This window comes from Clupea harengus, chromosome 22 (genome assembly GCF_900700415.2).
Source record: "Clupea harengus chromosome 22, Ch_v2.0.2, whole genome shotgun sequence".
In the NCBI taxonomy this organism is placed as follows: Eukaryota; Metazoa; Chordata; class Actinopteri; order Clupeiformes; family Clupeidae; genus Clupea; species Clupea harengus.
The window spans coordinates 13,697,137-13,713,762 of NC_045173.1; the positions used below are offsets into that span (position 1 = coordinate 13,697,137).

At 46.4% G+C, this 16,626-nt stretch overlaps 1 protein-coding gene across 2 annotated transcripts in view; it reads left to right on the top strand.

The window, feature by feature from the left end:
• Positions 1 to 16,400, top strand: part of ankrd12 (ankyrin repeat domain 12) — a 42,336-nt gene extending 25,936 nt beyond the window's left edge. Inside the window, exons 3-13 of one of the 2 annotated variants that reach the window (XM_012815341.3) lie at positions 1,739 to 1,889; positions 3,467 to 3,538; positions 4,627 to 4,794; positions 5,472 to 5,675; positions 6,925 to 7,067; positions 7,386 to 7,533; positions 7,942 to 12,620; positions 12,859 to 12,957; positions 13,271 to 13,414; positions 14,243 to 14,338; positions 14,624 to 16,400. In XM_012815341.3, coding sequence (XP_012670795.2) covers positions 1,739 to 1,889; positions 3,467 to 3,538; positions 4,627 to 4,794; positions 5,472 to 5,675; positions 6,925 to 7,067; positions 7,386 to 7,533; positions 7,942 to 12,620; positions 12,859 to 12,957; positions 13,271 to 13,414; positions 14,243 to 14,338; positions 14,624 to 14,809 — 6,090 coding nt within the window. In that variant the 3' untranslated portion in view covers positions 14,810 to 16,400. The remainder of the gene's footprint in view (positions 1 to 1,738; positions 1,890 to 3,466; positions 3,539 to 4,626; positions 4,795 to 5,471; positions 5,676 to 6,924; positions 7,068 to 7,385; positions 7,534 to 7,941; positions 12,621 to 12,858; positions 12,958 to 13,270; positions 13,415 to 14,242; positions 14,339 to 14,623) is intronic. The other variant, XM_012815342.3, reaches the window with a different exon arrangement.
• Positions 16,401 to 16,626: the final 226 nt, after the last annotated feature.

The window sequence follows — 16,626 nt, forward strand, 5'->3', positions numbered from 1 at the left end:
ATATTTTATTTGAAGTTTTTCTTCAAGGATTTTGGAAAGAATATATAATTAAAGCTCAAGGCCATTTTGTGTGTGTGGGTGGGTAGCAAACCTGAAGAGGAGAAATGAGACTGGGAGATAATGGTGATCCTTAATTGCTTTAGATGGGTTTATGACATGACCTTTGGCCACGGAGAAGGAAAAAGTAAACAAACCAAGGATGCCTGTTTCCTGCTCTCATGGAGGCAAAGGCTGATGTGCCCTTTGATTTTAAGAGGCCATGTCTGTTGTATAGTACTGTTTCAGGCCATAGATTTGGTTTTGAGTTAGACCTCTTACAGCAGTTAGGACGTTTATACAAACTGAGCTCCCTTTTCCTGTTGTAGTAGCCTCTCTGTTTAAACTACTAGGTACTGACCATCTACTGCCTGCTTGGGTGTGCCATCTCAGCATGACCGCCGCTGAGCGGAGGCAGGCATTTAGTGTTTGTCAAAGTTGTGGTTTTTTTGGGTCTTTTTATTTTTTGTTCAGTGTTTTCTTTGCACATTTTTGGTCTGTGATATCATATGCTTAGACTTCACCAATCTTGATGAAATTTTCTAGGCTCATTCATAATGGCATTTCAAAGTAATTTACCCAATTACATACAAATCAGCCAGAATATGTCACTGCAACATGTTTTCCTCTGTTTCTATGACATGGTTTGGTCTATCTTCAAAGTTCACTTTGTCTGCAAATCCTTATGTAAAATTTACAAAAATCAAATGGTCCTCTTTCACCAGCTAAAGCAGTCAAATCATTCAACCCTTCACCACTTGTGGCTATATTTCAACTGTTTATTATTATGATGGTGTATAACCCTGTCCTGTTAAAAATGTCGAAACTTGTAGGTCTCTATGTAGCATTTACTGTGCGTTTACTATTGTATTCAAACATATTATTGCCTTCAACTAATAATCCCACATTTTATACATACATGCTTAGTTAAACTCTAAATATATGCAGTACAATTATACAATGTAGAGTACGGTACAGTTATACAATGAAGCTATTGTATACTTACAATATATTTTACACAAATTTAGCACAAGAATATCTCAAACTCAAACTCATCCTCAGATTCACTACAGGTCGTCACATCCGCAAACTGTTTCTCAAATTTTCACTCTGATTCTCTTTGAGTAAGATATACAACAAACGTTGTCATTGCTGTTGCCAGAAATGTAATAATTCAAGATATAACAAAATATTTTCTGTTTCCCAAAAAATATTTTCCCTTAATTCTTGCTCATTCTCTGACTGGTGGTCATATTATGCACCACGATGCGGTATGTTGAGTTTGTAATTATTGTTTCTTTTCAGGTGATACTGATTACTGCCGTGTCTGATTTATGTCTCTGTGGTATCACATAATGCTACCTAATACTCTAATACAGCTGCCCTAGAAATGTGTCCCTGATACAGAGCCAATCGTATGATTTCACCGTCATCTGCTTCCCCATGTCATGGCAGTACATTTTACTCAGATTCTGCCTTCCTCCCTCTCCCTTTCTCTTTCTGTCTGTCTGTCTGTCTGTCTGTCTGTCTTTCTCCCTCCATCCCCCTTTCTCTCTCTGTCTGTGTGTGTCTCTCTCTCTCTCTCTCTTCATATCTTTTCTCCCACTCCTCTCCCAATTTTCCCCACCTCCCTCGTCATCGCCTTGCCTCTTTTCCTCTCTTTCTCCATCTATCTCTCTCCTTTGTTCTCTCTCTCTCTCAGAGTAAGGATAAGATCTCTCCATTCACCAAGACTCCTAAGCTGGACCGCAGTGAGTTTTTGGGGAAGGAGGCCAAGTCCAAGTCTTCCATGAAGCGCAAGCTGTCCTTCACTGTAAGCCCGCCCCGCAACCAGGAGAAGGAGTCTGACACAGGTGAGACACACGCTGGCACAGTCGTTCAAACGCACTCATATGCACATGCATGGGTCGGACCTGTGAAAAGAACCAGTGAGGATGGGGGTTATTATTGGTGCACACTAATGTGTGCCTGTGCGCATATCCCTATAAATACATACACACACACACACACACACACACACACACACACACACACACACACACCTTCACCTAAAGCTCTGACATTGTCACCTCTGCTGTGGTTGCTTAGCATACCAAGGAGATGAAGGGCATTGCTAGTAAAAAGACACAGACACACACTGACTTATTTCTAAAACCCTGACACGCTGTCACCTCTGAAATCTGGTTACCCAGTCAGGAAATGAAGGCAGTTGCCAGTGACTGCATGCGTGCGTGAAGGAGTCAATTGCATGCACGCACACACACACACACACACACACACACACACACACACACACACACACACACACACACACACACACACGGAGACGCACGGCCCAAATGCACAGGGTGAATGGCTGGTAGTGCCTCGGTTGACCTCCTGTGCACAGCATGCCTGTGCTTCATCCAGGCTTTGGAGCTCCACATCGCCCCCGTGTGGCACTGCACTGAAATGAGCTCAAGCGCTGCTTCTGTGCATATTCTGGAGTGTTCCAGAAACCTGCCCACCCTCTGGCACCAGGGCCGCTCCCACTTTTCCAGTCAGAAAATCAAACTCAAAAGATGAGCTTTGAGGATGAGAGTTTCTATACGACAAACGGCAAACTGAATGAGGACAAAATCCACTGCACACAATGCAGCAGATGCAGCAAGGCCCCATTGCATTCTGCCACGGCACAGTCCTCCATAAAGGCAGACTCTGAATCTGTCCAACAGCCCCACTTTACCATGGACTTGACTGTCATTCTCTTGCAGTCACTCCCACGCTCACACATACACATAGCACTCCTCCTTGCAACATGAATAGCAGTCCGAAGAGTGAGGAGTAGTGTACTGGGTGGTGTATCTCCACCCAGAGGGCACAGCCTCATTACAATGTCTGGTTTAAAGAGCCGCACAGGTAGATACACACACACACAAGGCTGTCACACCATACACTAACCTTTCCATTTGATCGCCACACACACTCACACGGACACCCGATTTGAAAACACACTGGATGATCAGGTCATTTCTCTTGACTTCCACCCAGCATCAGAGAAGGACAGGGTTGCTGATGCTTTTTGAATTTTAAGCATTTTTGGAGAAGGTGGAATCAGACTGTCTGACTTGAGAAGGACCTTTGCTGCTCTCTGCCGTGTGTGTCTGTGTGTCTGTGTGTGTTCGTTTGTGTGTGTTCGTGTTCTCATGCCTCATACAAATGTGGTTTTGTGGACATGTGACATCATGGCTCATGCAAGTCTTAAGAGTGGGTAAACATGCACGAGTGTGTGTGTGTGTGTGAGGGAGAGCGAGAGAGAGAGCGAGAGAGAGCGAGAGAGAGAGAGAGAGAGAGAGTGTGTGTGTGTGTGTGTAACGCAGTGCTCTCCTCTGCCTCCTGTTCTCCCCTCCTCTCCTCTCTCCATCCCTCCATCTCTGCTCCTGTGCTGTAGATGACTCTGACCACGGCCAGTCGAGCGATGCCTGGGGGGACTCTTTAGCCCCTCCCTGCAGGATCCACGCAGGTAACTGCTCCTCCAGTGGGACAGACAGACAGACAGACAAACAAACAGAAGCAAACCAAACAAACAAACAAACACAAGCCCCAGACGATGGCCTGTGAAGAGCCTGGAGAGTGCATTTGCACAAATACTTCCACTCCAGCAGTCACAGTCTCACATCTGTGTGCACTCACATGTGTGTAGCTGGCATGAGCTAGAGGTCTTAGATAGCTGCTTCCCTGCGCGGGGTTCAATGACCTCTTTGACGCCGGGTTTCATGTCCAAACCTTTCCTCTTCTCCGTAATGTTTTGTGTCTAGTTGCCTGTAGAAACCTTATTTTTCCTTCTTTTATTTAAAAAAAATCGTTGAGCCTGTTATTATTTTTAACACTTATTTTCTTTAATTGCCTGTCTTTGCGTTGCCATGGCAATAATCTACAACTCTAGTTACTCTCTTTTCTGTCAGCACACACACACACACACACACACACACACACACACAGGCACACACTTGCATGATGTCAGTAGGTGGGTACAAATGATGGGGTCCGTTGAGGGCTAGGGTGCACGCTGCCTGATGGACTGAATATGTCTCTCTCTGTCTCTTTCTCTCTCTCTATGTCTGTCTCCCTCCCTCTCCCTTTCTCTCTCTGTCTATGTCTGTCTCCCTCCCTCTCCCTTTCTCTTTCTGTCTGTCTGTCTGTCTGTCTTTCTCCCTCCATCCCCCTTTCTCTCTCTGTCTGTGTGTGTCTCGCGCTCTCTCTCTCTCTCTCTCTCTCTCTCTCTCTCTCTCTCTCTCTCTCTCTCTCTCTCTCTCTCTCTCTCTCTCTCTCTCTCTCTGTCTATGTGTCTCTCCTTTTTGTTTACATTTGCCCCGTCTCCTCCCACGTTGCCAGTTTCAACCTCAGGTCATTCAGCTGTGACGCATCTGCCATTTGCTGTGACTTTAACCGAGTGTTACAGTAACGCGTGTGTGTAGTTAGGGGATTATCAGTGTCACAGTAGCGTGTGTGTGTAGTCAAGTGATGCTAGTAAGTACAGAGCAAGTGACTCATCTGTGTATGTTTTCACTTCTCTGTCCTTCGTTCTCTCCCTTATTCTCTCTCTCTCAGACAAAGATGTACCAGACAAGAAGAAGGCCAAGAAGGAGGCTGGTGGGAAGAAGTCCTCCTCTTCCTCCTCCTCCTCCACCCCTGTCAATATCCTGTTTGGCTACCCACTGTCCGAACGCAAGCAAATGGCCCTGCTCATGCAGATGACAGCCAGGGATAACAGCCCAGGTAAAATGACTGCCTCACACATATTCACTTTATTCTTTATTTGGAGCACCACATACCTATGAATACCTTGTTTACAAACTTTTGGATTTCATTCAGTCGGCACCAACTATGTTGATGTACAATATGACATAATTTCCTATGATGCGATTTTGCTTAGATGTAGCAGCCTGCACTGCTGTTATTCTCTCCATAGCGTGTGCGTGCGCTTGTGTGTGTGTGTGTGTGTGTGTGTGTGTGTGTGTGTGTGTGTGTGTGTGTGTGTGTGTGTGTGTGTGAGAGAGAGAGAGAGCTGTTAGACGTCAGAGCCTGCTCGTGTTCCTGCAGCAGTCTGAGTGAAGCCAGCTCTTCTGCCTTATCCCTGAGTCATGCTGTGTGTGTGTGTGTCTGGAAGGTGGTGACTCACTGGTACTTTCTCCTCCCCTCCTCCTCCTCGGTCTCACCCTTGCTCACACGTTTCCTTTATCCTTCCGCTTTCTCTCCATTTGCTCGTTCCTCCATGCGTCCTGTTATCTCTCACACTCTGAATCCATGCTTCTCTCTCTCCTCCCTACCTCTCTCCTTCCCTCCCTCTTTCTCCCTCCTTCCCTCTCCGTACTTCTCCATCCATACCCCTCGCCTCACGCTTTCTCTCTCCCTCCCTCCCTCCCTCTCCTTCCCTTCCTCCCTCTCTCTCTCAGACTCCACGCCATCTCACCCCTCGCAGACGCCGCTGGTGCAGAAGAAGCTGGCCAGCAGCTCCACGTCTCGGCAGAAGGACAAGGTCAACAAGCGCAACGAGAGAGGTGAAACGGCGTTGCACATGGCCGCCATCCGCGGAGACGTCGCCCAGGTGCGCCAGCTCATCACCCTCGGAGCCGACGTCAACGTCAAAGACTTTGCTGGTGAGGCCGCTGAACCGCACACACACACACACACACACACACACACACACACACACACCTCTTCACTGGTGAGGGCACATGTCCGTACGTGCACAGACATGAGGCACACATGAATAGAGTCATGTGCTGACATGCATGTATACACACAGTTACAGGAATGCTTTATACAGTCGATAGCCGCACTGTTAGCCTGAGTTGGCACAATGTATGAGAGCGCTGCTGCTCTGTGGCTGAGTGTGTGCAGCAAGGGTCTGCAGATTTCCGTTCATTGCTGTAAGTGGTCATTGCTGTGCTGTGCTAGTGGGTAAGGGATGATGCAGAGTAATGGCACAGACAAACCCTGCATAGAGAACAACTCTGCAGCTCTGGCTCCTGAACGGATTAAAATAGGCTTTTGGCTTGCAGCTGCCAACATAAGAGTGTTGATGTGTCTGTAATTTTGAATTGGTTGGCAAAGTATGATGCATTTTTTGTGTGTTTGCTGAATTTAACAAAGGACGATGGAATGTCGGTTTGGTGGGTAGGATGTCAGTGTATTCTGCGTATTCCATGCAACAGATCCCAAACACAGACAGCACGCTACAGTGGAGAGTGACGAGAGAGCTTTGTTGTCCATAGTGTAGTGGTAGTTTTCTCTGTGGCTTTGCGTCCCTTTGTCCTCCAAAGGTTTCAATGTTTCCTAAGTCTCCCAGCATCACTCCTGGCTTTGCTCTCTCTCCACATGCAGCTGTCTGTTGTTTCCATAGCAATTCCACACAGCATAAAGTTTACATGCTCAGATATAGGGAAATGGAGCACACAACATAATGTCTGGGGGCTGGTTCTGGTATGGCAGGGGAAAGGGAAGAGTAGGGGTCTACCTGGGGTCCTGGGCGTGAAAGGTGTTAAGGCATATGTGTACAAGGACTGCAGACAGGCCTGGCTGCTCACAGTACCCATTTGATTGCTAATTAAATTGGCGCCAGCCATTTTGCATGTTTAGTGACAAAGGGAAAAGTTCAGATATCGAAACTGTAAATGTCCTTCACTCATGATCCATTTATTGTGCTCTTTCTATGGTGCCAGTTTAACCTGGCAAACAGATTGCATACCAGCTTAATCTGTCGCTAAATAAGGCTTATTCATGATGCCATGAAACCAGGTGAATCCTTCTGTAGGATGTCCAGACCAGAATGAACTCGGTGTTGTAGATGTGTGGAAATGCAAGAACAGCGCTGACCGTCTCACTCCTCTGACTTGGCTGTGATAGGTTGGACTCCCCTCCATGAGGCGTGTAACCTTGGTTACTACGATGTGGCAAAGGTTCTGATTTCGGCTGGGGCAGAGGTCAACACGCAGGGCCTAGACGATGACACGCCACTTCACGACGCCTCCAGCAGTGGACACACAGATGTAAGCTTGCTGTGGTTTACTGTCCACTCTTCCATATGAAATCACTTGTGATTACTATACAAAAATCTGCAATTATGTAATGAAAAAATATGTTTTATATAATTGTTGAAATGTATTAAAAAGTAAATATATTGACATTTAATTGATCCAGCAGTCGTTTATGAAAAACCAAACTAACAATAGTAATGTTTAAAAAGATGCTCTGAGTTTTTCAGTAATATGTGTTCATGCATGGGGTATCGTTTCATCCTCATATGTACATTGTTGTTCTTATAACCGTAATGCTCCTGTTCTGACCACACCGCTGTATCTCTGCAGATTGTGAAGCTGCTGTTACGGAACGGGGGCAACGCGTACCAGGCCAACAAGCTTGGGGAGCGACCGGTGGACGTGGCCGACTCTCAGGAGCTGGAGCAGCTGTTGAAGGGGGAGGTGCCGCTGTCCGACCCTGAGGATAGCTCATCCGGTAAGGGCTAGGGACGTCCAGCAAATAGCCAGCAGTATAGCTTAACATAATAAGCTCTATAGGTGTGTGTGTCTACAGAAAGCATTTTGGTTGTTTATGGAACTGTCAGTGACAAGGTTAATATTTTTTTTACGTTACAGTATTGACTGCACAATTCATGTTTGTATTGACAGTCTTGAGCTACATCTTTACAAAGTGTTTTAGCTTAGAGTTAACGTGCTTTGAATTGACTACACAGAGAGTCTGACATAGTATCCATCCATAGTCGTGCCATACCTCAAACTGCAGAAATATCTTTTGAGAAATTAAGTCAGATATGGAGGGTTTCAGTATGTTTGTTTTATTTTTTAGTTGTTCTGTTTTTCCCCCAGTTTAAACACATTTTTTCCCCTTTGTCTTTCATTCTAGACTCTGAAGACCCTCCTTCTGTTAACCCATCCAGTGTGGATGACATCATGGATGACTCTGATGCAGATAAGGACTCTGACAAGCACGCATCAGGGACGACTGCGAAAGCATCATCCTCTGTCTCTGGTCTTGACGAGTACGAGTTCAAAGACGAGGAAGAGGAGGAGGACCTGAGCAAAGCACTGAACGACAGACACATCCTTCGTCGGGAGCTGCGTCAGAAGGAGAAAGAGGAGAAGGAGCACAACCACTACGTGTCCAAGCAGGCCGGGAAGAGCGACACGCCCAACGCCTCATGTAAGCCCAAGAAATCCAAAGCATCTCGCGTCATCTACTGCAGCTCCGACAGCTCCAGCGATGAGGGTGACGCACCTGCAGAGAGGAAGGGTTCTCCAACGCGTTCAGGGTGTGTGGACGGACACAAAGCAGAAAGCAGGACTAAGAAAGACTCCCAAGGTGGAATCTCTATCTCGGACCAGAAAGACAAAGGCAAGGTAAAGAAGAAAAGCAAGAGTCAGAGTAAAAACAAGGAGAACCAAGAGGTCCGGGAGGATGGGAAGGAGAACAGCAAAGCTTTGCTCTTCTCACCATCCACAACGCCGGAAAACTCTGAGAAGGTCACAAGGGAGGAAGACTCCTTCAAGATGTCCTTCAGCCCAAAAGACGACTCCTCCGTCCACCTCTTCCATCTGTCTGCTGTTAAGTCGCCCAAACTCAACCACAGCCTGTCCGACAAGCAGCCCACTACCCCTCTTAAGCAAGAGAACTCCAAGACCTGTGTGTCCATAGGTGATGGACCCTGTCAAGTCGATGGTGTCAAGTACAACCACTGCACAGACGGCGAGTACTGCTTAGAGAGCTCCAGCAGTAAGGGCTGTAAACACAAAGAGAAGAGCAAACACCACCAAAAGGAGCTGGGACTGGAGGCAGATGACCGAAGCTCCAGCCCTTTCAAAGATGGCAGCTTGAGCAACAGCATGGACGGCGCAGACAGTGCGTTACGAAAGACGGACAAAGACGGGAAGGTTGTGAAGAAACACAAGCTCAAACACAAGGAGAAGGAAAAAGACAAGGAGAAATCCCGGAAGGAGTATGAGGCTGACAAGACCCGCCATCGGCCGAAGGAGAAGGAGAAGGAGAAGGAGAAGGAGAAGGAGATGAGGAAGGATGGCCAGAGAAACATGGAGTTTGACCGAGAGTTCTGGAAGGAAAACTTCTTCAAAAGTGACGAGAACGAAGAACTCATGTCTCTGGGCAACTCTTTGCAAAAGGCCTCAGATGGATCACTTGTCAAAGAAGAGAGGGGGACGACAAAAGACAAGCATATTGGTAGCAGTAGCAGCAGTAGTAGTGGCAGCAGCAAGGACAGGCGACCAAAAGAGGAGCGCGAAAAGGACAAGTCTGTGAAGAAAGAGAAAAAGGAGACCACCTGCAAAGAGGAAAGGGGGAGGGAAGGGAGAGATAGAGAAATGGAGGATCGTGTGCCAGATGGCTTGGGCTCAGTGCGTGTTCCTGAGGAATCTCAGCACAGTGTGAAGGAGGAGATTGAGGACAAGCCCATTACTGACCTGGAACACCAGGAGCCCTCAGAGAAAAACTCCCGCGAGAAAGGAGAAAAGAAACTACCTTCAAAGGACAGGGAGGGAGAAAAATCTGATAAAAAACACACAGATAAGGAAAAGAAGATCAAGATGGAGCACTACCCGGATAAATATGAACCGCCGAATTCCACCGATAGGTGGAAAGAGAAGATGTCAGGCAGTGCCTCTCATTCACCCGGCGATAAAAACAAGGAAAGCGAAAAACTCAAATCACTTGCGGCAGCCAAAAAGCATGAGGAAAACCGCAAGAGTAAGGATAAACTTGATAGGAAAAGTGAGAAGGAACACTCTGCTGGGGAGCACAGAGAGAGGGATAAAAGCAGTTCAGATAAGAAGGGAAAAGCTCCCGACAAAACTACAGACCACAACAAGATGGACCGAATGAAGGAGAAGGACAAAGAAAAAGAGAGGGACAAAGATCGGGAGAGAAAAAAAGAAAAGTTGAAGGAGAACTCTTCTGGCTCAAATCTTAAATTGCTTCTAGAAGACAAGAAGGGCTATGTGTCTGAGAGCAACAAAGCTGTCCCATCAAAGCTGAAGGAAGACATTCCCAGGACGCCAGAGAAGGATCGGGACAGACGGGAAAGAGACAGGGATTCAGATCGTCACAGAGATCGAGATCGAGAACGGGAAAGGCACAAGGAAAAAGACCGCTCGCTGCAGCAGAACAAAGTAGTGAAGCCTAAGTCTAGTGAGCCAGAGGCCGACCGGGTCAAATCCAAAGCCTCTCCATCCTCTAGAGATGTCCGGCCCAAAGAGAAACGGCTGGTGAACGATGACCTGATGCAGACCAGCTTTGAGCGAATGCTGAGCCTTAAGGACCAGGAGATCGAGCAGTGGCACCGGAAACACTTGGAGAAGATCAAGCAGAAAGAGCGCGAGAGGATGAAACAGAGGCCTGGCACGGACCCCAGCAAGCAGAAAAGCAGCAAAGACAAATCCAAAACGCCTTCCTCCTCCTTGTCAGGTGAAACCTGCCAAGGCAAGGAACTCTTGCGCTCTAAGAGCTCAGAGGCTTCTGAGCCACAGAACCGTGACAAACCCTTGAGGGATGCCACAAGTGGGAGAACGATGTCCCTTGATTCTAAGAATCTGTCTGCCTTTGGGAAGTTGGGCCCTGCCTTGGAGAACAGCCTTAGTCGATCCCCAAGACCGGAGAGTGAGAGATCAGGTCACATGTCCCGGTCAGTGTCCATGGTCTCGGTGGCCAGTTCAGAGGACTCGTGCCACGCCACCATGCTGACGCCCAGACCAGTTGAATACGACTCAGACCTCAACCTTGAGGCTTCGGACTCCCAGCCACCCTTCCTCCAGTCTTCCCTCAATCTGCAGTCCTCCAGATCACCTGTCGTCCATGAGAAAGACCTCAACAGTCTTCCTGAGGCTCAAAGTAACAGGACTCCTTTGTCAAGCCGTCACTTGTCCCCCTATTTGAAGGCCATCCTGGATGAGGATGCTAGGCCTGCGCCCACTGAGGAAAGAAGCTTTGAGGAAACCCAGAAGACTGGATCATCCCATTCCAGCGATGAACAGTCAAGGACCATGCTGTCAGAAACGAGTTCAGTACAAGTGCTGGATAATCAGAGCCAGTCAACACCAACTCTCCCCAGCTCTACACCCGACCCTGAGAGTCTCAATAACCCAGAAGCTGAGGGGAGTGTGACCGGACACCATTTAACACCGGGGCCAAACTCTACAGATCCTGGATGCAGTCAACAATCCAGCCTCTCCCAAGAAAATAGTACTTTGGCTGTCCCTGTTGACCATCAAAAGCATTCCCCATCTGAATCCTTATCAGGAAGTGATGTGCAGTGTCCACTGCCAGAAAATACGCCTGTTCCCGATACAACAGAAAGCCCCAGTAAAGACAGCAAGGATCCATCTGTTACACTTGTGTCACGGGTACCAATGTCTCATCTACCATCTCAGCAGCAGCACTCAACCAACACCAAAGCACCTTTGCATTCAGGGAGTCAACAACAGGATACCATCCTTGATCCCAACATCGACCTCTCTGAAAGACCAGAGGGTGCCCATGAAGTCACGAGGGTGGAGCCGAGAGATAGAAATTTTGTGGAGACGACAGATGTTAGGGCGGAAGATAAGGAGTCTATATTGGCAGGTTCCAGAATGGAATGGACGAGCAGTCCAGCCACCCCTCTGAGCACACACAAGGCATTCCCAGAGTCCAATAGAAATGCAGAGACAAGAGATGGGCCACAGGCGATGGACACAACTGACCCTGTCGCGAGGCCACAAACTGAACACTCGTCCACTAGCGATACTCACTCGCACAGAACAGAACACTGCCTCTCGTCCTCTTTACCAAAGCCTGAGTCTCGGTGCCCAAGTCCTGACCGTGACCCTGAGGAGCCCATGGAGGTGGCCCCAGAAGCTCCAGACAGAAATAGTGGTGTTGAGGCATCGGCAGAGAAGGCCAGTACATCATGGGAGGCAACCTCTCCGCTTCCATCTACTTCTGAAACTAAGTCAGAAGTTGCTGAGGAGATAAATGATCGGCTTACCACAGAGGATCAACCACCTACTGAGTTGAGGCCAACGGACTCCTTCGGCGAATGTGAGAAGGGTCAGATCTCTGGTGCGACAAGTCAGGCAGACTACAGCATGGAGCCAGGGTTGGAAGGCACCTCAGGAAGCTCCTCCCCGCTGTCCATCACAACCTCCGAAAGGGACTCAGATCCCTCCGGAGCCAGGGCTAAAGCACGGCCACTAGAGGATGAGGTAGACATTCAAGTCCACCACCCGAGGAAGAGGAAGATGCCTCGTGTGACTTCTCCTGCCCAACCCATTCTGACGGCCCAGCAGATGAAGGAGCGCACTCAGCAGTCTTTGGCCGCCATTGTGGACTCTCTGAAGCTGGAGGAGATACAGCCCTACCAAACGGAACGAGCCAACCCTTACTACGAGTTTCTGCACATCCGCAAGAAGATCGAAGAAAAGCGCAAGGTGCTTTGCAGCGTGATCCCCCAGGCGCCCCAGTACTATGATGAGTATGTCACCTTCAACGGCTCCTACCTGCTCGACGGCAATCCTCTCAGCAAGCTGTGCATACCGACCGTGAGTCTCCACCTTTGTCTACAACCCTTTGGTGTGGTTCCATATTAGAAATTAGAAATCGTATTAGAAAAGGTGTAAGTGTATGATAAGTAAGACATGTGAATAGGGATTCTCAAGAGAATATTGCTCTTTTTTTTTTTTTTTTTACGGATGACTTCGTACTAACAATGCTTTGATTTGTCCCTTGTTGTAGCTCATTTATTTATTGATCTTGTTGGTGGGTTTCTTTAAATGTCAGATAACTCCCCCACCCTCATTGCCTGAGCCCTTGAAGGAGATGTTCAAACAACAGGAAGTGGTCCGGATGAAACTGAGGCTCCAGCACAGTATAGAGCGGGTGAGTGAGAGTGGCGTTGACCTTGTTCTGAGATTTGGGATGTTGTTAACCACATTTTTAGCTTTCAGGTTTACATTGCAGGCTAGTTTTTTGTAGCACAATGATTTTTAGCTAACAAAGGTCAGTTTAGACCGCAATTCTGCTAACACACTGGGGTAAGGGGCAGCAGCAGGCGAGAGGCCCCAGTGGTGTTTTTGTTGCTAAAGGGTTTGTTTAATCACCTACTAGCTGATGGTTATCATAAGAAACTGGAATTGTATTTCTGTAATATATATCTAATATAATTCAAACAATCCATGTGTTTGCTCTACAGGAGAAGCTGATCGTCTCAAATGAGCAGGAAGTCCTGCGTGTCCACTACCGTGCTGCCAGAACACTAGCCAATCAGACACTTCCCTTCAGTGCCTGCACTGTCTTATTAGACGCTGAGGTCTACAATATGCCCCAGGATGTTCAGGCAAGTTGCTTGTAGATACTTTATGCCTCATGCCACTACACCGTAATTGCAGAAAGTTAACTAGAGCACTTGAGGAGGCTATATATTTTCATCTTTGACATTTTACAGATAGTGCTGTCAATTGACAAAAAAATTAAGTAATTAATCACAGAATTTGTTGTGATTCATCTTTGACTGAAGCTAATAATAATGTATATTTAAATGTAAGATCACAGATTTAATGTAGAAATGACATAAAAGAAATTACTTCAATTCAAATACTACTGTTTCAATAGTATCTTTTTAACTTTAAACACAGATTTTCTCCTGTGAATAACACATTTCCAATAAAACCATCAAGGCCATCAAAATTGACTCATCTTGAAAGGCATATTTGTTATATGTGTAGCACGTTAAGTGTGAATGGGCTTTTATTTTCAAACGGGGATTGAGATGAAGACACAGAGAAGCAGTAGAGAGACGGGAGAAACCTAGTGACTAGGTCAGCCAGTCAGGAGTTAGAACATGGTGTGCAGCCCTGTTGGGTCAGCTGTAAGATGAACTGCTCAACCTTGCAAGCTTATGAATTCAACGTAGTTCTGTGGCAGGTGTACGTTGGATGCCCTCAGATATTGTAACCATTGCACAAACAGAAATAATAACAACACCCAAGCATCTGCGTACTGCGTTATTAATCGCAAACAATGCATTCATTTTGATGGCACTATTTAAAAATGATAGAAGGTTTTCCTTAATATGTTACAGGTTCTCTGCATTAAAAACAAAAAGGAATAATCTGTTGTTGTTATCCTGGTGTGCTGATTTTGTTCTGGTGGGATTTGTGTGCAGGGGGAAGATGGCAAGACTTCTGTGAGAGATCGCTTCAATGCCAGACAGTTCATGTCCTGGCTACAGGATGTCGATGACAAGTTTGACAAGCTTAAGGTAGGTTACGGTAGGATACGGTTGATCTGTTTCCTGAAACGGATGAACCTTAACCTTTCCTTTGATGAAAATGAATGAAATGAATTACGACATTTCTCAAGCAACACCCTACTGTATGTTTTTGGAAACTTGTAACACTTTTCTACTCTATCTTTCTCTCTCTCCTCCTTATTTTTCACTCCTGTTTCAAACTCCCTGTCAACTTCTACACCTCTTCTCTGTTTGCTTCCCTCTTTCTCTTTCTGTCCTCTTTCTCCTCTTACTCATTTCTCTCCTTTCTCACAGACGTGTCTTTTGATGCGGCAGCAGCACGAGGCGGCCGCCCTGAACGCGGTACAGCGCCTGGAGTGGCAGCTGAAGCTGCAGGAGCTTGACCCGGCCACCTACAAGTCCACCAGCATCTTTGAGATCTCTGAGTTTTACATCCCTCTTGTGGAAGTCAACGATGACTTCGACCTCACCCCCATATGACCTCCACCACACCACCCCAGTGACCTTGAGTCTCAACCCCTAACCCCACGAGGACGGAACAGGGAACGTTTGTGCCGCCTAGCCTTGGAGCCAACTGCTGTTCCCACAGTGGTCAGGCCTTGCAGTGAACATGAAGCACTTAGTTGGAGGAGCTAGTGTGTGTTTGTGTGTGTGTGTGTGTGTGTGTGTGTGTGTGTGTGTGTTTGTGTGGGTGGGTCTGCACCACGCACAATAATGCATCACCCTGTGACCTGTCACTCCTGAGCTCTTACATACTCTACTTAAAACACAAGCAAGCAAACAAACAAGCAAGCGTGTGTTAACAGGCACGTGGTGGTGGTCAGTTCCCCTCTGGGCCCAGCGCCTGTCCTGGGCCCATTCTGGTCTAACCACAGGCTCCTGGTCCAGATGCACTTCTGTCCCCACTGGTCCTGGTCCAACCATGGTGGTCCTGCCTGGTCCACAGCTCCCCGCACTTGTTCTATACAAAACTCTGACAGGGGGTGCCGCAGAGCCAGGTCTGACGCAATCGCACTTAAAGACCCTTCCCAAACCCCCATATCACGGCTCCCAACTCACACTCTGCCCTTCCCCCACAGACTGGCTGGTAGCCATCTGAGATGGAAGGAGGGAGAAGTGGAGGAAGGAAGGGAGAAAGAGCGGGAGAGATGTCCTATTTCACTTAACGCTCGCAAGGACTTTTGAGAGGTCTTTGAAAGCGAGTGACCATATAAACCATGTACAGATTGTGCTCCACCATAATTTTTTGTTTTTAACTTATTTTATACGTACTGATTGTGCATTTGTACATAGCAGTGTAATTATTGTTTTGATTTTTTTTTTTTTCAACTTGTAAAAAAGTACATTTTAAAAAAGACAGGTAAAATTTCAATCTAAGGAACTGAAATTGAACAAAAAAGGAAAAATGTAAAGTGATGGATCCTTTTTTGATTGTAAAACTGTTTTTTGTCTGTTTAATGGACCAAAGTTTGGTTTATTTTTTATTATTAATATATATCTATATATTGGTCGTCTCCTCTATGTCGTTGTTTGATGTTGCTTAACTCTTAAGCATGTGCGTGTTCTTTGGAATTTTTTGTTGTTTTATTTCCTTCTCTATTGTTTTTTTTCTTAAACATTTTTCTTCCTGACTGTTTCTTCTTCCCGTGGGGTTGTCATCACAGCAGGTGTTCTTAGACTTGTGGTGTCGATGCTGTGCATGCGTTCGTTCTTTTCCGTGGACTCTAGTGAGGTGAACTGCAGTGGTCCCTGCTTTTTTTCCCCCTGCGCCATCGTCGTGTCTCCTAGCAACAGCTCACCTCCCTGTGTGTCGTCCTTGTCTCACGCACATTGAGGAACATTAAAAGAAGAGAAATACGAGTTCGTCGTGTGGCTTCTCTTTTAGAGGGAAAAAAAATAAACCTTACTTTTACAGTTTCAATGTGAGATCACAGCAAAACCTATTTTTACAACATAATGCCTTTTGAACGATGGTTCTAAAAATGTCTATTTTAATATTTACTTGTTACATGACCTGTAAATAGTTGTAATATATAATTGAATAAATTTTATTGGTTGTGAAATTCAAAAACGTGTTTGCTTCATGTCTGAATTTCTTTTTTTTACCTGTAGGCGAATTGTCCATTTTAATGAAGGCGATCATGGTTGGGAAGGTTACTTTTGAAATGTAGTGGGTTACAAATTATACGTCATCCTGTTCAAAATGTAATAAGTAACGTAACTTTTTAATTACTTCATCAAAGTATTGTAACTTATTACATTTGATTACTTTCGATTACTTTTTGATTGGCAGACAA